Raw genomic sequence first — 23,366 nt, 5'->3', positions numbered from 1 at the left:
CATATTCTAACAATTCTGTAAGTGATACAAATTGAGGCAAATAGACATGTTGTGAATATTACAGTGATTTTAGTGATTTCTATGCATTTATTTGGGTATTTACTGTTATTGTTTCTATGCACAAATGGAAGGAAGATGGCACGCTCCAGTACTGCAGACCAACATACTGTACGTGGTCTATGTAAAAGATTATTAAAAGGTGGTTGGTCTAAATTATTGTACTGATTAAAAAGCCATTTCATCATCAATGCTTAAAAATATTGAGGTGTAAATTAATAACATTGCTTGGCTACATTACTGTTATTTACTGTATTGAACTGTAAATAAGCCATAGTATTAAAAATGAACACAAATGCAGTGGGACAAGGATGGATTTTGTTTTTGAAAAAGTGTTAAGGAAGCCTTTCAGTCCAGCTAATAAAAATAGATCTCATTATCATTTCTGTTTGCTTTTCTTTTCCACAGACACACAATTACACTGTTTTCTGCAGTCAGGTCCTGTTGTGTTGTAGAATGTGGGATCAAAATAATGGAGGCCCAGGATACAATAAATGTGATCATTGTGTGTCTGTGAGGGCAGAGAACAAAGCAGAAAGATTGTTGGAAGACCCCTGCGGTTTCTTCCAATACGGTGAACTAGAGGCCTGGAGGTGCTGCAGAGGTAAAAGCAGAGCTGTGGCCGAAACCGCAGGAAGGAAGGAATTGCTGTTGGGAGATGGAGGAAGCAACCCACATGCGCAGAACTATAGACACACACTAGTTTCTACTCAGCGGGAAGTCCATGCACACCCGAAGGCATCTCATCATGTCTTTGCCTGTATACATATCAGTCCTCTTATTCACTCTCCATTCCCCTTTTCTCTTCCTCCAGCTCTCATTCCCTCTGATGGGATGTTGCTCTCGAAGTGGCAATGAAGGGACAGAAAAACTGTCTTTGCCCTCCCTCCCTTCCCTCATCTAATCTTCGTTTCCTCTTACCTTCTCTTTCTCTCTGCCTCTCTATTTTTCCTACCTTTTTTTCTTTCCTTTCTCTCCTCTTCATCTCTCCTTCGCCTTTCTTTCCTCCACCTCTCCCTCTATTTAGTCTCTGTAATGGGGGTGCACACCTACACACACGTAGTATAAGATCAGCTGTAATTACAGCTTGGAGAGTGTTTACATCACAAATAATGATGAACTGATGAGATCAATACCGCAATGTAGATAAACATACAAACTGCTTCTGCTGAAAATGGTTAATAAGGTACTATGATTGTGTATTATCATTGCCATTCCAGGAAAGCATAGAAACTTAGAGAGAGTTTAGTTTCCTCCTCGCTCGCCCACCCTTCTCTCTGTGCTTGTCTCTGCCTTTGACAGTGATGACTGTCTCTCAAACACATAGCGACACAGAACACAACATGTGTTCACTTCATCCATCAGTGCCGATAAGTCTTCCTCTTGCTGCCTCCCCTCCCCTTCGTTCAACTCTCTCCTTTCACTTCTTCCTTCAATCATTTTTTGTTGCTGACAGGCAAACAAAAGAAGGCATGTCCACAGGGAGTGCGCATCTGTGTGTCTCCGTGCGTGTGTCTGTGTGTGCACGTGTGTGTGTGTGTGTGGGGGGGGGGGGGGACATGGCGGATAAACCCCTAATATTTCTATTTTGGATTGAGAAAAGAAAGTGGAAGCTAGTTCTCTGGTGGCAGAAGGAAGGAAGAAAAAGGAACAGGGCCTCTTGCCAACTGGTAGGATGCAAACTGAAAAGAATCACACAAGATGGTATGTAGGTGGTGGTGGTGGAGATGGTATGTGTGTGTTTGTTCATACAAGTGTAAGAGCAAGTGTGAGTGAACATATACAGTACGTAACATATACTCACTTCTGTATGTGTACATTAATTGGATGAGACTGCATGTATGCATGCATATCTGTTACTTTTATCTCACATGGCTTTGCAAACAAAGTGACACCAGCTGGATCAGCCCTGTCTTTCTAAGCAAGAGTCCCCTGCAGTGAGCCACGTGGCTAATGCCATCCTGAAATAGAAAGCCATTGTGCAGAGAAACAGAATCTCTGGCACTGCAATGAAGTCGCTGATGAGGTGCGCCTCTTCAGAGAAGAGCTCTAATAAGCCATATAGAGCATTAAGCAGAATGGCAAGATTGAGAATGTCCTTACCCGAAAAAAGACAGCATTGATCACTTCTTCACATACTTAAAACAATCTGCTTCTACGAAACCTCTTTCAGTCATGAAAGTTATCATCATCATCTCTAATTAGAAAACACTAAAGTAGTTCAATTTTCAATTCAATACAACTTTATTTATATAGCACCAAATCACAACAAAAGTCATCTCAGGGCACTTTTCACATAGAGCAGGTCTAGACCGTACTCTTTAATATACAGAGACCCAGCAATTCCCCCGTGAGCAAGCACTTGCCACAGTGGGGCAGAGCAGCAGAACAACAACTGCAACAACAATAACAATAGATACATGACTAGCAACAACAAACATAAAGTAGTGTGTTTACCATTGCAAAAAAACATTAGGGAAGAGGTAGAGGTAGATGGTTGGCATTAGGGATCACAGTCCACTTCCCATCTTCCTACCACAGTGAACACTGGTTTCTTTTAGTAATGATGACAATGATTTCCTAACATTAACCTTAACTGTGATTCTTCCCTAACCTAACTTATACAGACCTTAACAAAGCCAGCCAATCAGAACGCACTCAGAAACAAATGAGGTGATCCATTTGTTAAGATCCTGTGCTAAGACCTCCAATTGCTTTGTCTTGTTGTTACCCTATTGTTATTACATCAAATCTTTTTATGTATGTTTAGTTGGTGAAAATACGCAGCTCAAGTAAGAAATGAATTTTTGCCTTACAAATAGCAGCTATCCATTCTATTAAAGTTTTGTTCACTTTTCTACAGAAACTGAAGGACTGAATATAGAATCGATATTGTTTATCTGAAGTGTATATTATGTAATCAGTTTGTATTGAAATAACTGGAAATTCTAATTATATATATAAATAAATAGGATGTTCTCCACCGAACCATCCAAAGTGCACTCTCAGTGGCAAGGTAAAAACATGAGAACAGATCCTCCCAGGGCTGAGACTGAACAATACTGGAAGAGCATATGGGAGAAGGAGGCATCACATAACACCAATGCTCAGTGGCTAGTGGATCTAAGAGCAGACCACAGCAATCTCCCAGAACAAGATGCAGTGACCATTACAATGGCAGACATCCAAGAACAAGTGTCAGGTATGAAGAGGTGGACAGCACCCGGCCTGGACATGATCCACACCTACTGGCTAAAGAAACTGACTGCGCTCAATGAACGCCTGGCAGCACAAATGAACCAGCTGCTTATGGATGGGACGCACCCAGAATGGTTAACCCAAGGGCGGACAGTCCTGATCATGAAGGACCCCTAGAAGGGCACGATCCCATCCATCTACTGGCCAATAACCTGCCTCTGTACAACATGGAAGCTCCTGTCAGGCATCATAGCAGCTAAGATGAATAGGCACATGGCCCAATACATGTGCAGGGCCCAGAAAGGAATTGGTAGCAATACCAGGGGTGCTAAGCACCAGCTACTGGTTGATAGAGCAGTCACCCAAGACCGCAAGACCAGGCAGACCAACCTGTGCACTGCCTGGATTGACTACAAGAAGGCCTATGACTCAATGCCACACACATGGATACTGGAATGCTTGGAAATGTACAACATCAACAGGACACTAAGAGCCTTCATCAAGAACTCCATGGGGCCGTGGAAAACAACTCTGGAGGCCCACTCAAAGCCAACTGCACAAGTTACCATCAAATGCGGCATATACCAAGGTGATGCATTATCCCCTCTGCTGTTCTGCATAGGCCTGAACCCCCTCAGCCAGATCATCTCAAAGAGTGGCTATGGGTACCGGTTCCGAAGTGGAACAACCATCAGTCACCTCCTCTACATGGATGACATCAAGCTGTATGCCAGGAATGAGCGAGACATCGACTCACTGATCCACCTCACCAGGATCTACAGTAACAACATCGGAATGTCATTCGGACTAGATAAGTGTGGTTGGATGGTATCGAAGAGAGGGAAGATGATCAGAACCAAGGGGGTTGAACTACCAGAAGGCAGCATTGCAGATGTTCAGGACAGCTACAAATACCTTGGGATCCCGCAGGCAAATGGAAACCTTGAGGAGGCCACAAAGAAGTCAGCAACAGCCAAATACCTACACAGACTAAGGCATGTCCTGAAAAGTCGGCTGAATGGGAAGAACAAGATACGGGCCATCAACACGCACGCCCTGCCAGTCATCAGATACCCCGCTGGTATAATAAGCTGGTCAAAGGAGGAGATAGAGGCCACTGATATCAAGAGAAGAAAGCTCCTCACAATGCATGGAGGGTTTCACCCCAAGTCCAGCACCCTGAGACTGTACACTAAGCGGAACAAGGGAGGCCGAGGACTGGTGAGCATCAGAGCCACTGTCCAGGACGAAACAACCAACATCCAGGAATACATCAGGAAGATGACCCCAAAGATGAACTGCTAAGTGAATACCTCAGGCAGCAGAAACCCGATGATGCGGAGGAGGAGGAGGAACCATCATGGAGGGACAAGCCCCTACACGGCATGTACCACCGATGGATAGAAGAAGTGGCTGATATCAAGAAATCCTACCAGTGGCTGGAAAAAGCTGGACTGAAGGACAGCACAGAAGCACTAATCATGGCAGCACAAGAACAGGCACTTAGTACAAGATCAATAGAGGCGGGGATCTACCACACCAGACAGGACCCCAGGTGCAGGCTGTGCAAAGATGCTCCTGAGACAGTTCAGCACATAATAGCAGGGTGTAAGATGCAAGCAGGAACAGCGTACATGGAACGCCATAACCAAGTGGCTGGAATAGTGTACAGGAACATCTGCACTGAGTATGGGCTGGAAGTCCCAAGGTCACAATGGAAGACACCTCCTAAGGTGGTTGAGAATGACCAAGCCAAGATCCTGTGGGACTTCCAGATCCAGACTGACAAGCTGGTGATGGCTGACCAACCAGACATTGTGTTGATTGACAAACAACAGAAGAAGGCAGTAGTGACAGACGTAGTGATCCCAAGGGACAGCAACATCAAGAAGAAGGAACATGAGAAGATCGAAAAATATCAAGGGCTGAAAGAGGAGCTAGAAAAGATGTGGGGAGTGAAGGCAACAGTGGTGTCAGTGGTAATTGGAGCACTGGGGGCTGTGACCCCAGTGGTTCCAGCAGATTCCAGGTACAACATCTGAGGTCTCTGTCCAGAAGAGCGCAGTCCTTGGAACAGCTAAGATACTGCGCAGAACCCTAAAACTCCCAGGCCTCTGGTAGAGGACCCGAGCTTGAGGAAGACACACCACCACCCCCCATGGGAGGGGGGTGAGAAGGGGATTTTTTTTTCTTCAATACACACATAAAATATTGACCATAACAACTGTTGTAAGTAAGTGATTGTATTCAGGCAAGCACAGCAGTGTTGTACAAATCAGTGTTCAGCGGGAAGTGTAACAATGACCAAAATAGTGTTTGAAAGTTTATATGATCTGAGCAGAATGTAAGTAAAATAGCTAAAAGCACAGTACATTAGAGTTGAGTAGAGTACAGTGGAGTAGAGCAGAAAATGAAGGAATAGAACAGTAAAGACCACCTTGTGAGAATGATGACTACGACAGAATAAATTGATTAGTGGTGTTGAGTGGAAAACAAAACTAATCCATTAGAATATGAGGGGAGTGTAGTTGTGTGGGTATTATGTACCTCTGTCGAGCCTGGCTTGGCCAGGTAGATCTTACTGCGTTGACAGGTCTTATCCAAACACACAGGGAGGAGGTGGTCCTGGTAGCCATCACCATCTGCCAGAAAGAAACACAGAGAATTAGATAGAGAACCAACAATGTTGGATTGAACCAGTGGGAAGCGTAGTCCTTTGTTTTCTAAAATTGTGCTATTTTAATATTTTCACTCCATCAGAATGCCTTGGATTTTTTCTGGAGTCAACTTTGAGCACAGTGCAGTTTCTGGCAACAAAGAAAAATGTTCCTGTTTTTTTTTTTCCATGTGTGAGCTGGATCACAGGGACACCTGCTTGTTTCCTACAAGCAAACACACACTCCAAGCAGCACTCATCTCTTTGATGCCTTTTAATAATGTCAGTTGACTTGAAGTATCACTTTCCTCACTGATTTTCATCGCTATTAATTATTATTATCATAATGCCATGCAGGCTTCATCTAATGTACAAACAGGGACAGAGCCTCCCAAATCAAAACAACAGCTCTTCAAAGCTAAAACACTTCAGTGCACCAGCTTCAGTTTCAGATGACACACATGTATGCACCACACATACACACACACTTAGCATGACAAAACAATCGCTCATTATGTGATGTTGATGGAATCATAAATTACTCTTCACCACGTTTACATCCTGGAAAACAGATCTACTTTTTGTTGTCCTGGTTCTTCAGGTCTTCGGGTCAGGTCAAATCAGCACATGGACACATCATAAGGGTGCGGAGAGAACAAAAGAGACTGCTTGAATTCCTTTAAAACTATGAAACTAGTTCAAATTGCACAGATTACAGCTACAGAGTAGTGCATGCATACATATAAATGAAACCCCTTTCAATCTGGCATCTGTGTTACTAAAGACAGCATGCTGTGTTTAATTGCTCAAATTGAATTGCCCTCTGAAACAGAGGTTTTGTCCAAATTCAGTTAGCAATAAATAATTGATAAGACGACCTTAAACATTAATACAGTATAAAAAAGGTTACGTTCACCTCAATAATCCTAATTGTTCTGATAAATATTTAATGCATCAATGCATGATATTTTCTTTCTTGTGATAGCTCATGTCTGATATGTTTGTTTTGGTTAATAAATATAAGATTCCTGACTGTGGGCTTTGTTTAAGATTTTGCTAGATGTCACTGGGTATTATTGTTATTTTATTACATGCGATTCAGACATGCAATTCACAAAAAACTGTAATATGAATGAATTTAGGTCTGTGAAAGATTCAGAATGTCTGTAAATAGATTTATTTTCTGATAGATTCACTACTACATAACAAAAAGACCAGAAACAACATAACCTCTGAATACCAGGTATTTGGTGTGCTGCAGGGCTTTTGAGATTTGGCTAGCTTAAAAAGATACTAAACACACACAGTGTGTTCAGGGGTTGGCAGATAAAACTGACACCAAACATAGAGGTGAAACTGCTTCCAGGCCTCTCATCGTGCAGTTTATCTGAATCCCTTTCAACGGGGCAAGTGCAACACTCCCAAACAGATGTTGTGCCATGTGGAATGGGAAAAATGAATGACGCTGATGATGAATGACAGTACAAAGCAGGGGAGGAGGAGAAACTGAATGTGGCTGTCAGGGGCAACTGAGCGAGAGGCAGAAAGAGGGGAGAAAAAGTGAGACAGATAAACACTGCAGAAGAAAATGACACAAGTCCTTTGGTGTACTATTCAATTTTAAATTTTTATTATTTAAAAAAAAAAACAAAAGAAAAATGTCAAACTGTCAGTGATGTAAGGTAATTATATTTCCAAAGGTAGATGTATTTGTTTTCTGATATTCTTGAAAACACACATTTAAAATGATGCTTAAAATCTGGATCTAAAAACATCATGCACAAAACACAGGCTGACACCAACCATCATCTTAACTTGGTCATTACACTAGTTATTACCGCTGTCAATGAAGATAGATGTATTCAAAACAAGAAAAACAAATTAAATGAAAACACAAGTCAAAACTAGATGTGGGTATTCAGTTTATGTGACTGTAAAATGAGAGAATAAGTAGATAGATTTTTGTTAAAAAAGGCACTTGTTTCTGGTCAGTTTTCTTTAAAAAGGTTGTGAGTGTATAGATGGCGAAAGAGAGAGAGATAGAAATATAGTTAATGGGAGCCCCTGACTCTGTATGCATGAGATATGGTATCAACAACCCAGTTCGAGAGCCTCAATTTCGACAAAGCAAAACCCTCCCGGTGCCCTCCATAACAGACAAACAGCGCATCAGACTTACAGATCCCAGCTGACACACCCATGTACTGTCTCAGGGCCCAAACAGGACAAAGTAGGCTTGCATTAGGAAGCAGTTAGCAAGCATTAATCATGATCTGGACCACCGCCTGATCGCAAGAACTCAGCAGTGAGCCCAGCCCTTCAGGGGACAAACATGCAGCTAAAGGCGATCCAGGTGAGGATGCCAAATGTACCCTTCCAACTGTGACAGAAGATCCTTAGTGGGAGAGGCCAAGGCACTCTGTTGAGAAGCCAACAGATCACAGGAAACCATATCCTCCCCGGCCAGGATGAAGCCACCAGCAGCATTGTGTGGTTGCATCTGTTTAATCTGTGAAGTGTCAGCATGAGTAGTAGAAGCAGAGGCAAGGCATATAGGAAGCAGTCTGAACCACAGCAGACAGGGTGTCAATGTTTCTGAAGCAAACAGGTTGATGTCTGCTCTGCCGTTCCTCTTCCAGATCATCTGAACCACCATTGAGTTCAGTCTCCATTGGCTCAGAGAGGGTTTTTGACAAGAAAGCATATCTGCGGTCATGTTCTGCACAGCTGGCAAATGCAATGCCCTGAGACTTGCAAGGTGAGGTGAGGCCCACTGAAGGAGCCTCTGAGCCTGCTGCAGGGAGAGACTGGATCTGGTGTCCCCCAGTGATTCACATGATAAACTGTGTTGTCTGACCGAACAAGGACATGCTTTCCTTTCAAGAAGGGAAGAAAATGCCTGAGGGCTAAGAGTAGCACATGCAACTCTAGCACATTAATGTGCTGGAGACTCTGCTGAGGACCCCAGGTTGCCCTGACTGCCCTGTGGTTCCACACAGCCCCCCCGCCTTAGAGGGAGGAATCTGCTACCGCTATCTCCCAGTGGGAGGGAAGTGAGCCCAAGGGAATACTGCAGCACAAGTAAGCTTGGTTTCCCCTGGGTTCTAGAGACTGAAGGCACTTACTTCAGACCATCACCATCCTGCTTTGGTGCCTCTTGGGGTCGAGGTGCAAACTGTTGATCCAGATCTGCAATGGGTGCAATGAAAGGAGCCCTAGAGGGATGACTGTCGTTGCTGCTGTCAGTTTGCCCAGCAGCTGAAGGAATAGGTTGTACATTATCCTTGTTCCTCTCTGAAAATGAGAGACAAGGCTGAGGATCTGAGGGGCAAGCTAGAACCCAATTACTGGTATGCCTGTCCCTTGAATGCAGAACAAAGAAACTGCCTGTGGTGGGGTGCCACTGGCACATGGAAATAAGCATCCTTCAAGGTGATACTTGTAAACCAGTCTCTCTCTGACACAGCCTGGAGAACATCCACTGTGCATAGCATATGAAAATGAAGAACGTTTATGAACTGGTTCAGCTACCTGAGATTGAGGACTGGGTGGAAGCTGCCATCCTTCTTTGGAACAAGAAAATAAGTTGTATAGAACCCTCTTGGTTGAACCAAACTTTCTACATATTCGATAGAGCCTTTTTCTAGAAGCACCGAAATTTCCTGCCTGAGAGCCAAAGACCTCAGAAGGTCAATGACAACAGGCATTCTGACCCTGATGAACGTGAGGGCTGATGCCTGAACTGGATACTGTATCCCTTGGGAAGACCTGATAACACCCAAGGCTCCAAAATCAAGGCCTCCCAGCGGCTGAGATGTTGTGGGGAGAAATGGCTGGCACCTGTATTTTGGGAGTCAGGCTCAACTTCCATGACCTTTGAGCAGCTTGATGGGTTGGTTGGTAGGGGCCCCATGTTTGGGTGCCCTATCCCTTGGTGTCAAAAAGGCACGCCAAGTTGGAGGGGCCTGTTGGCAGTGGCCCTGCTAAAAGGAGGAGCCCCTGGGTCTTGAGAGACTCAGTGCTGGCTGCAGGGCGAAAAGTGCTGGCACCTTTGTCTTGATTTAGACAAAGGTGCCCAGTGTAAGCCAGCAAACTGTTGCTTGACTTTGTTCACTTGCACATTACGCTCAAAGGCCTGCTGGGCTGCAGGCCAAAACATCTGGCCTGGAATGACAGGCAGCGTGCGAAGAGTCTTCCTGCACCCCTCTGACCAGGGGGACTGGTCAAGCCACACAAGGTCCAAATGGACATCAGACCATATTGGGCAGCGTCACCCAGTAGGTGGAGTAACACCTTGGGGTCTGGCCAGTACCTCTGAAGTTCATCAGTGTATGGCTCAGAAGGTGGAACTCTGAAGGCAGATAGTTGTGGGGTGTGTTTGAAAAAGGTGTTAGAGGGAGCCACCTCTAGAGGGGCAGCATCCAGACCAAGGCATGAGATGGCCAATTGGATGACTTGCTTAACTGTGGAAAGATCAGCCTCAGCATCCCTCAAGTAGTCTGCTCTTGACCCATGAGAACCTGTCACCGAGGGGAGGGGGGACCCCCTCTCCAGTTCCTCCTGTTCTTCTGCTTCCTTGTCAGTAAACAAAAAATCCCTGAGGCCACAATAGATAGTGCATCCTCATCATGCTGGCTAGCAACAAAGGATAAAGTAGCTAGGCCATCACTCTCATCATAGGTCTAGAGTTTTGGCTCTGAAGAGGCCAATGTATCCACTTTAAGGGCCAAAGGTTCATCGCCCTTTAGTTTCTTCTTAGTGCGGGAGGCGTCACCCTATGTGTGCCTGTGGTGCTTAGAGCCTGAAGGGGGGCTGAATGCAGGCATTCCTGAAGGAGGTAAGCCAGTCTCAGCAATGCTACTGTCAGAACTGGCCAACCTCGTGGTCCTCTCTGCCAATGGCATGCAACTGCAATTAATGCAAGCATTCTCTCTCACTGCCTGCCTTAGGTGTTCGATGCCAAGGCATGATGGGCATCTATCATATCCTCTGGGATGAGAGGGACCAAGCAGGAGTTACAAACGGAGAGCATAATCGCTGTAAGGCTATCAATGCAGCAGTAGAGGGAGAAACACTCAGCTACAAATCCAGTTAAACCAGCACCTTAACCTTGGTAAGGCTAGTGATGTAGCAGTAGAGCAAGAAACACTGAGCTACAAATGTGTCACTGGCAAATACACACAGGTCACCCTGGTAGGTGTATTTATAATTGCATGTAATTACCTTTAACAGTGTTAAGTCAGTAGCTAAGGAGCGAAACAAAATACTCTCTGCTAGGGTTCCCTAACGGTTGTAATGAGGTGAAAGCACCTCAGCTAGACTGGACTGTCAAGTATAAAACTCACAAGCTAATACAGCACATGACACAATAGCAATTCATCTTCGAACGAGCGGAGGTGCTAAGCGGGTAAGTTTGCAAGGCACGCCTGCAGGGGAAATAAAGTTGACTACTTACCTGGAAAAGTCCAATGCTTTGGTTGGCATTTTGGCAAAATTCCCAGCAGAGATGAGCATCGGTTATGCAGCCTCTGGAGGACAAAATTGTAGCTCCAACCGACAGATTACGAAGTTACTGGCATAGGCAGTAAAACACTGATGCTTACTGATGCTAACAACATACACAACCTGCACGTTTAGGCAAGAAGATGAAAAGGAGACAACTGTTGAGTGCAAGGCCCCTTTATCAGGTTGCTTGCGTCACCCAGGTCACACATGTGACTTTGTTGGTATTATGACTAGACTTCCTGCGCATGCGCGCGATGCATACTGTATCCAGGTATTTCATACCATCTCTGGCAGTCAGGAGTAATGACCCTCAAACTATTACATTTGCAATGTTATGAAATAGAGGAAAGTAAGCAAATACTCATATTTGGACAGCTGCAAGCTCTTAATGTTTAGTACCCTTACTAAATAGGTGATTAATAGTTTATCAAAATTTTCAATGGCTGGTTATGGAGAGTTCTACTTACTTGACTGGGGGTTTAACTGAAGGACTGTGATACAAACTGGGGTGTGGAGGGAAAGATGCTATCAAACTGTATTATGGGAAGTGTAGGATCAAGAGATTTCGGAGTTTGACCCGTAGTGTGATTAAAGGTCAGGATATCTTGGCCTCGACTGCATGATTTTTGACAATTCTTTAATGATTTGTCTCTCTAAATTTGTCCAATTTTATGAAAGTGCAATATTTCAACTGTTTCGATATGACTTTCCTGACTCCTGATCTGTCTAAATTCTAAAGAGCATCAATTAGAGGCTGCAGGCATGCTGCAAATATCTACTCCAAGACATACTGTAATAGTTGGCATACAGTGATATCTTTTGATGCAAAATATTTAGAATATGTAGGCAACACTTTCTAATTAGTTACATTACTGTGGCTATGATGGAAACAAACAATAAAATGAGGCATCAAATGCACCATTTGAACATTTTTTGCTGTGGAGGTAAGAGACAGAGATGTGTAGATGATGAGATACTGTGAGGAGAGAAACAGAGAAACAGGCAGAGATAGAGAGAGACAGAATGAGTGTTAATTCAGTCCTGCACAGGTTGTCACTCGCACTTGTACTTACTGTCAGTTCTGCCAGACACACACACACACACATTCTAATGCTCTAACGTTTCCTCCCTCTGTCCCACCTCGCCTTTCCACCATGAATACATTCTTTCATCTATCTTTTCATCTGTCTCTCTTATTCCCGTTATGCTCTCCTTCACCCATCTCCTCCCCTCGCTCTCTCTTTCTCCTCTTCTCGCTCACTTCTGTCAGTCATTCTCTTCCCCTCCTTCTATTACTCCCTTCTAGTCTTAATGCCTCCTTTTCTCTGTCCGCCTTTCCTCCTCTTTATTCACCCTCCCTCCTTCCCTCCCTCCTGCTTTTCATCTTGCCCTCCCGCTGATGACTCGTGGTGTGATGGAGATTGGCTGAGAGAGTCGCAGAGGGAGGAAACTGCAGGTAAAGGGGTTGAAACGGAGAAGGTGGTGTTGAGAGGGAGAGGTCTGGGAAGGACGGGGCAGAGGAGAGGAGGGAAAACAGAAAAAAAAATCAGGTAAGGACAACAACACGAGAGAGAGACTATGAGTGAATATACAGACTAAGCTAATATGCATTGTGACACATTGGCATTCATAGAGTACAATGGAGCGCCAATAACAATGCAAATCACAATTTGCACAAACGCACACACACAAACTGCCAGAAGCCTGTGTTTCATTACAAACTCTATGACATGATGGAGCTTTGTGTGTCTCACTGTACCTGTGTATTGCAAGTGTGTGTGCTGAAGGTGTAATAGAGGGGGAGGAATCTCACAAAGGTCTCATCCTTGGGGAGGACAGAGAGTCATAAAAACCCAGGTTTAGAAGAAAGAATACATACTGTAGATGCTTGCAAACAAAACAGTTCAGAGCCTGAGTGAAGGTCATATTTGTTTTAAAAGAAATTTACCATAATTCATATTACTGACTACAAATGCATTCACACTGCAAACTTTTTTGGTTAGAAAAAGTTGATACAACATGCATTATAAAACAGCAATCCAAATTGTTACACTATATACTTTTGTCTATGTTTGTCTAACTCATTTTAGGTTACAATCAAATTTAGCATGGCTCCAGTCTGAGTGGACCGTCGGTAAAAAGCAGATAAACAAAAGAATGCAGAAATAATACAAAAACCATACAGACACTGCAGGAGCACTTAAGTCGCTGGTGCTAAAACAAAATGGAAGTCATGGATTCCTCTTGCAATAACAACACTTGGAACATGTGCAACACTCTAATGTTTTAAAATTAATTCAAATATAAAGTGCTAATTAGTGTGTAGATTGCTATGGGTGGGTTTTTATAATTGAGAGTACTACTTACGCATTATTACTGCGCAGCCGATATTGGAACAAGGAAGAGGAGATGCAGGTTTTACCTTCAATGAAGGACACTTTTGTGTCAGATGTACTTTGCAATTTGCATCAAATTGCATATTAAAATGTGCAAATTAATATCTGAACTTGGAAACTGTAAACCCAGGAGACTTGATCATTTGCATCTGGATTGGAATATTTCTAAATGCAAGGGATATCACAAAATGGTGCTTGATTAGGAGATTTTATTTTTTCCCATTTGCCACATTTTTCTTCATTAATATGGTCTAGAGGGATGTCTTTCACATAAATGCAGATGTATACTGTTACGTGATACTGCTTACGCAACCCGCTCTGATCTTAACCACCATAGCAGCACTCCGTTACCAGAGTTGTTTTTTGTGTTCACAAGTACAGGTCTGCAAGAGCCAGTGAGTGAGAGAGAAAGTGATGAAGAATGTGAGACTGAAAAAGCAAAGTGAGTGAGAAAGCAGAGTAGACTGGTTGAAAACATGACAAGACAGCCAGTGAAACACAAGAAAACACAAAAGGAAGGTAAAAAAAAAATAGTGAGAGAGGTATGCAGTGGTTGAGGGGAGAATGAGGCAGACAGAAAAGGAGGAGAGGGGGAGAGGTTGAATGTAACACAATATAATAAGATGAGTGGAGAAAGAACGCCTGAGGGGAGAGGAGAGAGAAATAGGCTGTCCTGTTAACATGCTGACTTACCTGCAAGTACATACAAACACACACACACACACACACACACACACACACGCACGCACGCACACTCAGACAGACATACACACACAGCATGATGACAGCCTCTCCGATTTTAAATATCACTTCCAAACACATTCTCTCCTCGCTGTCTCTTAAATCTCCCTATCTTAGTGAGTCGCTGGTTGCAGAGTAGCCCCCCTCCATCCTACCTGCAGTGAAGCTAGCTGACACACTTGGTTGTGGGACTTCGTTGTGCTTTACCTAATGATGAATTATGCATTGGCCGCTGTCACTTTGAAAAATGCAATTACCTCAGTGATAAGGCAGATGGGCCTGTTTTGTCTGGCATATGCTGTGCATCTATTAAGAGTCTACTGCTGGAAACAGAATCACCCACACACAAACATGGACGTGTGGACAGATCCCCGTATGCCTCTATGGACATACATGTACACAAGCACATAGATATGTGCACACACACACACTTCAGGATTAGACAATGTGTGCTGCCGGTAGAAGACAGATATTGAATAAATGGGTAAAATATATAACAGTCTTGAATCTGAGATATTAGTGGCACAAAGGGAAAGAGAAACAGGTTTGTTGACTCTGAAGAAGCTGTCCTTTGTCTTAACAAACATCTCCATTTCAAATAAAAAGTAATCCGTATTTTTGAATCTTAAATCTGTTAAATGTTACATTAAAGGTCATCACATGTTCAGCACTACAGCCAGTGTTGGTAACACAGGCGAGCCAGGTTGAAATACAACATCAGTGTATTTATAAGAGTGACTTTTGGATAGATTTTTCTGTTGTCCAGTAAACAGTGAGAAGAGAGAGTACAGTCATTCTAGCGGCTCTGTGAGACTGTACTTACAGCCACAGCAGTGTTTTGAGCAGTAAAAGCTACTATCAGCATGCTAACATCTTCACAATGACAATGCTAGCATGTTGATCTTTAGCAGGGATATTTTTTTCATGCTTATCATCTTAGTTCAGGGTGTTAGCATGCTAACATTTGCTAATTAGCACTAAACACAAAGTACAGCTGAGTCTGATGGGAATATCATTAGTTTTGCGGGCATTTGGTTATAAACCAAAATATTAAACACACAGAAGTTATGACCTGATGATGGTTAAATGAGAGGTCAGGGGATCAAGATATTCAAGTTGTTACAATTCATCCTCTGGGAACCATGAAGGTCAGTTAAAAATTTTCTTGGTAAGTTGTTGAGATCTTCCACAAAACATTTGAAAACATTGATCTGCTGATGGTACTACAGGAAATGTCAGAGGATCACCAAGTCATTAGGATTAATCCTCCAGGGTCCTTAAATATATGTAGCAAGTTTTATGACAGGATTCATGACTGGTGTATTATGAATGTAATTTCCTAAATATGTGAGAACTATATGGAAAGAGATTTTTTTAAAAATCTGAAGCTGCTGCAGCTTACTAAATGAGCTTTTCCAGATGAGCTCCCAGATAAAACTCAACTCTATATTTTGCTGGGAGGAAGAAGGAAAGCTGCAGCCTGGCAGCACTGAATATAACAGCCTGCAAAAATTTGATATGCAATAGGTGACTTTTACTGCTTACACTTAGCAGTCAGTGTCTGTCAGTCAGTGTCAATTCTATTTTTTATTCTATGTTTTAGAATTATGATCATGTATCATTTGACATTTCCGACAAAAAAAGAAAAATTGAAAGAGGCAGAGAAAAAGACAGAATAAAGAACAGGTGGAGGAAGGTGGACACAGAGCTAAGGATGTAGAGAAAAATGTAGAGGGACATAGAGACAGACTGAGGTAGAAAGAGTGGGAATTGACAATGTGATGGAAATAATTCCCACTCCAGATCACACAGGGATGCAATGCTGCTCTCTGCTCTATCTCATCCTCTCCTCTCCTCCTCTTTCCATTCATTGCTTCATTATCCTCCCTGCCACCTTTCCCTCCCCCTTCCCTCTCTAGACCGTCCACCTAGGCAGATCTTCATATTTTTATCCTCTTTTCTATCTCACTTCATGTCATCCTTGAAATGTGCCATCATGCCCCCCCTCCCACCACCTCGCTCTCTCTCATCTCTTTCATTTGCCTCCCTGCAGTCACACACTCAAGGTTTTTCAGTAAAGCCAACACGTGTTCTTTAATTAGCCTGGAGAGAAGCCGGTCAGATCAGCTTGTAAGATGGCCACACACAGAGAGACAAACACTGAATGATAATAGTATTATCAGAGATGGGCTGTTACAGTGGAGGAAGACAAATTAAGTCGGTAAGTAAAGAATAGGGACACAAAAAGCAACACCTGTATCATTTAATGTAACCTAATAAACAGTTACACAGGCTGTCTTTTCAATGTTACTCTAAATATGTATCTGATTGGTTAACTATGTAGATTTGATGCCAGAAAGAATGTTAAACATTTATCAGCAGCTTATGAATTGCACTGCACTGGTAGCCATAAAACACTGAGCTGTGCTAGTCAAGTGTTTGAAAAAAAAAAGAAAAATGCAATGCAGATTCTTTGATGAAAGTTAGTTTCACATTTTCTTGAGCTTTATTTGGTGTACTTTGAAACATAAATCCACTTCAGAAGCCCTTAAATGTAAGAATGTTATTTGAATAAAATGACAGATTCATCATTAGAAGCAAGAAACTAGCTTTTAATGTGCCCCCCTGATTTAATGTATGCCCTTTTAAATTTCTTCTTGAATAGATTACTTCAACACATAGACCTGAGCATTGAATACTTGACTTGTACATGACCTCTTTGGCAACTTACCCATAAAGTGAGCACTGAGTGGAAGGGACTACGGTATCACATCTGTATTCACCTGTGCATGAGTGTGAACGACAGCGGAATTGAAAAAAGAACACTGCTGACTTCGGGCTGAAATACATCCATTTTGGATATGTAGCATTAAAATATTTAAAGAGTTTTTACTTAAGAGTGCAGCTTTTCTTTCTGTTTTGTGTGTATGCCTTTTCAGAGCCAATCTTTTCTTACTCATACAGACTCCCATTCAGCCCCACTGATTTTATAACAAATCCTAACTGTGTTCTCGTTGGCACAGATGATCTCCTTCTCTCTCTGCCTGACAATATGAGAGTTAGAGATACAGAGAAAGACAGAACAGGACTACGAATCACAGAGTGGCAAGTGTGGTTAACTCAAAATCTAATATTATTTTAATCAGTGTGTGGAGAAAATCAAGCACCAATTGTAATTGCCTATTAAACTACTGCTTTTTATACCCTATAATCATTTCTTTAAACAGTGTTAGACATTATTGTTCTATTTATCGTGAAGTAACATGACTAATTAAGTATCTTTTTAGGAAAGTAAATAGTGAAAAGAAGGGCTTTAATGAATACTCAACATCCTAGAAAGAGAAAAAGTAAGAGTGGGTCATTATACAGCCCTCCTCCAACAGTGGAATAATGATCCAGCGACACCTGCAGCAAAGCTGTTTACATGAAGAATAGAGGGAGGAGAATGAAAACGAGTGTGGAAAGTGAGTGAGCGGTAGATAGGAGATATACACTAGATCAAGAGAAATGAAGATAGACAGCGACAGCCGAGGAGGGGCTGACTGAAGCAGACAAAACGGGACCAAAAAAAAAAAAAAAAAAAAAAAAAGAGACGTTACATCCTGCAAGGCATCTCTCTCCCTGAATTTGGAAGATTATTAGAAGCGTGACCCTCAAAGGCTTCAATCCCCAGCTAACGAGGGCAGCGTCTCCAAGTGACATTTCCGAGCCGAAGGAGGAAGGGGGGAAAAGATAGAAAAAGATTAAAGAAATGAAAAAGTTTTTGTCGAGATAAGCTTGAGATTTGAACAAAAAAAAAAAAAAAAAAAAAAGGTCACCGCCCCCAGAGATGATGAATTAAATACACGCGAGCAACTCTCGCTGGCAAATTACACAAACACACACTGTCACACAGACTCCCTCGTGCACGCACTCACATCCAAAGCATATAGGTCATTTCCCCTCTGGCTCATAAATTATTGCCAATTTGGGAAGGGGAAGTTTGTTCACTAAATATTTGATGGACACCCCTAGCTGCAATGAGATTAACAGATTAATCTTGCCAATAAGGATGTGTTTATCAGTGTGAAGCTCCGTGTGCATGCTTGTGTGTGTCTGTGTGTGCTCATGTGCCACACGAGCCCGAATGTTAATTAAAAACGCATCAACATTACGCAGCTAATGACAGCATATAGCTCAAACTGAGTGATAAGGTCACACAGACAAAATGATAAAATAAAATGGTCTGAAATTTTCATGATCACTTTGCTATTAACATTCTGTGGTAAGAAACTATATTTCATATCAAATAATGAAAGTTATACCATTTCCATACAGATCAAAGTCTATAGCTTTGAATTGCAGATTAATGTTAATAATCGCTGTCTGGCCTTCCCCTGAGAGGACGTGATGCGTTTAGGTTTGGGTTGTTCAGAATCGATACACCGTAAAAAAATGTGCCATCGGCATGAAGAAGCAGACAGAAAATCCAAGGAAAAAGAGTCACATGAGTGGACACATTGCAGCGTTTCCCCTCTAGACATCAAGCTGCCCCATGTTGCTGCTACTGAATTACTGGTACCACTCAAAATGTGCACAAACCTCCTTCTCTCAGGGGCCATTGCTGCAAGTAACAATATATGATGGTAGATGTGTAAGTGGTTTCTGAGAAGTGCTGTGAAAAAAAAAAAAAAAAAACACTCCAGTGCAGAGATTACTGCTAAGCACCAAAAATGGACACAAAGTAAAACAAATAAAAATCTTTCAGATTAGCATTTTAAAGCTAAGAATAGCTTACATCTGGCTTTAAGCTCTGGAGGACTATTTATTCATCTAGGGACAGCCAACTGCAGAGCATGCGCTTAGAGTTTCTAAATCAAAGTTCTTCACATTCACACTGGGAAGTGCTCATGACAGCCGGTCTTGCACTTATGTCACCTGACCAGCTACATTATAGCGACTGGAGGTATGACACATTTTTCAGCACCACTTACCACTTAAGTGATACTACTTAACAGGAAGAGTATTTACTCTTTCGGTGTTTCTATCCAGATATATCATCGTTTTACTAGACTGTTATATAGCATCGGACTGATAATCTGAGAAGCATTTACCTTCAAAAGCAAGAATAAGAAGCCAGCACACCTCTCCAAGTCCGCTGGCTGAGGTGGCTGCTTGGACAAGAGCGACCAGGGGCCACTTTGTGGTGCACAGGCTGCAGCCTGGAGATTAGAGAGCCGGCGGAGATTTGCTGAGGATAAATGTAAAAAAGCTGAGCTGAACAATGAATACTGCTGGCCAAGATTGTTCAAGGGGATAAGATGTCCCCAAAAATCTGGCTCTATGTGGGACTGAGTGTGAGTTGTGAGGAAGTGTGTGTCTGTAACCGCTATGCACACATGAGATTAGCCTGTCTGGTGAAGGGTGAGCATTTGTGGTGTGTGTTTATGTGTGTGTGTGTGTCTGTGTTTGTGTGTGTGTGTGTGTGTGTGTGTGTGTGTGTGTATATATAGGAAAGAAAGTTATGTGATGAGAGCACTGTAGTGAAAATGCCAAAGCCAAAAAGACCAGACAGTCCTATTTGGGAGACTTTGAAGCTACACAGCTTTAAATGCAGAGGGAGCTTAAAGGACTTAGAGAGGAATGGATCTGCCACAAACACACAAACACACAAACACACAAACACACAAACACACACACACACACACACACACACACACACACACACACACACACACACACACGGGTCGGAACACTTAAACGATTGAGTACAATCTGGTCCAGTACAAGTCAGACCACTTTCAGAGGTTTCTAAGCATCTTTAGTGAGTTAGTATACATTAAGTACATTTTCACTGTCCAATTACAATCCAGATCCCCGCCATACATGGATGGTATAAAAAGGATCTCTCTGTTACTCACTCACTCACTCACTCACTCACTCACTCACTCACTCACACACACACACACTTCAGGTATGTCAAAACTGACAGCAAATGACAAATCTCTGTCACTCTCACCGAAATCAACAAAGGATGACTGTCCGACGTTCTCGGCTGGTGCGCCTGCTGGAAAGATGTCTGCCTTGCTGAAGTTCCCGTCCTGAGAGAACGACCATTAGGTAGCCAGAGAGAGAGAGAGAGAGAGGGAGAGAGAAAAGAAGGGTGAGAGAGGCATTATGCAGCTTTATAAATGCTCATATGTACATATTGCAACTATTGGACTGTGAGATGCTGTTTTCTATTCAGTAAATGTGGTGTATAATGTCACAGATCCAGTTCATCTAGTGTGAAACATAGAGACAGAGGGCAGGGGTTTAACGGTTAACATGCTGGCTCTGTACATTTTCTTTACAGGAACAAGGTTCAAGGGGCATTCAATGGTCCATGGGGAAGGAGTCACAAAGGATGGCTTTTGTGTATAACTGTGTATGTGCATAAACATGAGGAGTGAACACAAGCGAGCACTTCACTGTCACGAGCTGCATATTTGCATACTTATATTTTCTAGCAGATGCTGGAACACTACAGCTACCAGGTTATAAATAGCCACTATATTCACAGTAGAAGTATATATGGGCAGTTTCAAATCATTTAAACACTAAATGAGAACACTCAGTGATACATTTGCAGATTAAATATCAGAAAAAATGCCCCAAAAAGGGAAAAAACTGAAACAAAATCTGATGATAAAAAAAGACTATTTTGTTTTTCACTACAGAGAACCCTATGAGAAGTTAGCAAAGCATATGTATGTTCAAAACCAATTCATTTGGTGTTAATTTACATGATGTTAGCTAACACACAAGTGATTTAGTTATTTTATTTTATATTATGATTTTTACTGTTTGATTAATTGTTTAACCTGTACAATCTCAAACAGTACTACATTACAAGTTCCCAGAGCCCAAGGTGACATTTTCAAAATGTCTAACCAACAGTAAAGCAGCAATTCACGTTTGAGAATCTGAAACCAGTAAATGTTTCACCTTTTGCTTCACAAATTCACTTAAACAATTAATTTATTATCAAAATAATTGCCAAATAATTTTCTGTCATTAAACTAAGTAATCAACTAATCAGTTTAGCAGCGATTTTAGGAATTTTAGACAAGGAGACAAGTTCAAACTGCTTTGTTAATGCAAATAACATGCAAATCCAAAAGATATTCAATATATTATAATGTGTGAGGGAAGGAGCAAATCCTCACATTTAAGAAGCTGGAACCATCAAATGTTTGGCACTTTAGCTCAAAAAAAAGAAAAAAGAAAAAAAAAGACAATTTATCGATTACCAAAGTTGATGCAAATGTATTGATTAATCGACTAATTATTTCAATCCTAATCCATTTAGTTGTCTGGTACACCCATAATGGCAGCACACTGTTGCTTTTCTAAGGGAAATGGTTCTGCAGCATATCCTGACATGACGTGTGGTTGTTTGCATGTGTCTTGATGCTGCCTGTATGTGGGCATGCATTACACAGTGGATGCAGGTGTTTTTAAGCACATCGAACGCCATCGGTGTTTGGTGCCCTTTACAGAGGGCATGTAAGAATGAAGAGAGATAAGCATATTAGTTGGGGGAAAGAGATAGGTGTGTGTGTGTGTGTGCATGTAAGCGCAGATGTGATTGTGTGCAGTGGGAAACTGTTGCCTGCTGATACCAGCATTAGTGATTTATGAGAAAGAGAGAGACAGAGAGAGAGAGTGAGACAGATACAATGACTGAGTCACAGAGAGCCACATATACATTATGTATAACTGTGTGTGCGTGTGTGTCTGAGGCTATGTGTGGTTAAATACTGTAGCTGCTATTGTGTTCACACCAAATATCTCTTTAATCTGCTGTTCATGTTAACACAATGATTTTATTATGTTATTTTGTTAATATTTTATAAACAGTAGGCAAAGGCTACCCGTTTCTATCACTATTACATTTACACAATCAAAATAAACTGACAGAGAAAGAGAGAAGTAGAAATTAAGACAGATATAAAAAAAGACACTAAGCCAAAGATAGTTACTGCATATCAGCAACTACATTGTCTAATATTCAATCATCACAAAGTAATACAACAAATTCATTAGAGTAAATGCTGATGTCATTCAAATTCTACTTAATGTCTTTTGAATGAAATATAACAGAGTCACAGTATACTACAGGAATATGAAAACCAATATTCAACATTACTTACTTATAAACGCTAACATTTTCATATCAGTAAATGTCAGTTGCTGCTCACTATTACAGATACAACAACAATGGACAGATGCCCGCAACACTGACATTGTAATGCAACACACTCTCTGTGGTATTGATTTTCTGTGTAGAGGGAAATACCACAACAACACATGAATGTGATGTTGCCAACATGCTCTACGATTAACGGCAGAGGGAAGTCCTTGCTTAGACAAAACGTTTTTTCAAGTGAACGTGACTAACAATACCAACTCAAAGCTTACTGTACTTTGGTGGTCAATAAGTTGACTGTGCTGGATCTTCTGCACATATTAAAAAAAACATCTTACATAATTTTCTATCACTTGAACTATTTGTCAAAAGCAGTTTGATTGTTGCTAATGGCAGTATGTGACTGTAACTGTAGTGAAATGACACTACTTTGGTAGAAAGGTTAAAAAAAATCTCAGCGACAGGTCTTTTTTCACAGCAGACACTTTGACTTACAGTAGGAAAATACAGGTGCCATTAATAACATTATTGATGGCTGCGTTCTGTTCAAGTATCCCAGTAAACATGACAACTTCAGTCAGCAGGCACTTTACCATGGAGGCGGGGGGAGTTATGAAATGTCAGGAATAGTTATTTAGCCTCC

At 41.9% G+C, this 23,366-nt stretch overlaps 1 protein-coding gene across 2 annotated transcripts in view; it reads right to left on the bottom strand.

Annotated features, from left to right (window-relative positions):
* itfg1 (integrin alpha FG-GAP repeat containing 1) overlaps positions 1-23,366 on the bottom strand; it is a 149,392-nt gene that overhangs the window by 92,144 nt on the left and 33,882 nt on the right. For both annotated transcript variants that reach the window (XM_042427998.1, XM_042428083.1), the window contains exons 8-9: positions 20,552-20,633; positions 5,803-5,897 (exon numbers count right to left, since the gene is read on the bottom strand). In XM_042427998.1, the coding sequence (XP_042283932.1) occupies positions 5,803-5,897; positions 20,552-20,633 (177 nt within the window). The remainder of the gene's footprint in view (positions 1-5,802; positions 5,898-20,551; positions 20,634-23,366) is intronic.

This window comes from Thunnus maccoyii, chromosome 1 (assembly GCF_910596095.1).
Source record: "Thunnus maccoyii chromosome 1, fThuMac1.1, whole genome shotgun sequence".
Lineage (NCBI taxonomy): Eukaryota > Metazoa > Chordata > Actinopteri > Scombriformes > Scombridae > Thunnus > Thunnus maccoyii.
The sequence above is the reverse complement of the archived record's forward strand: the minus strand, read 5'-3'. Positions and strand labels throughout refer to the sequence as shown.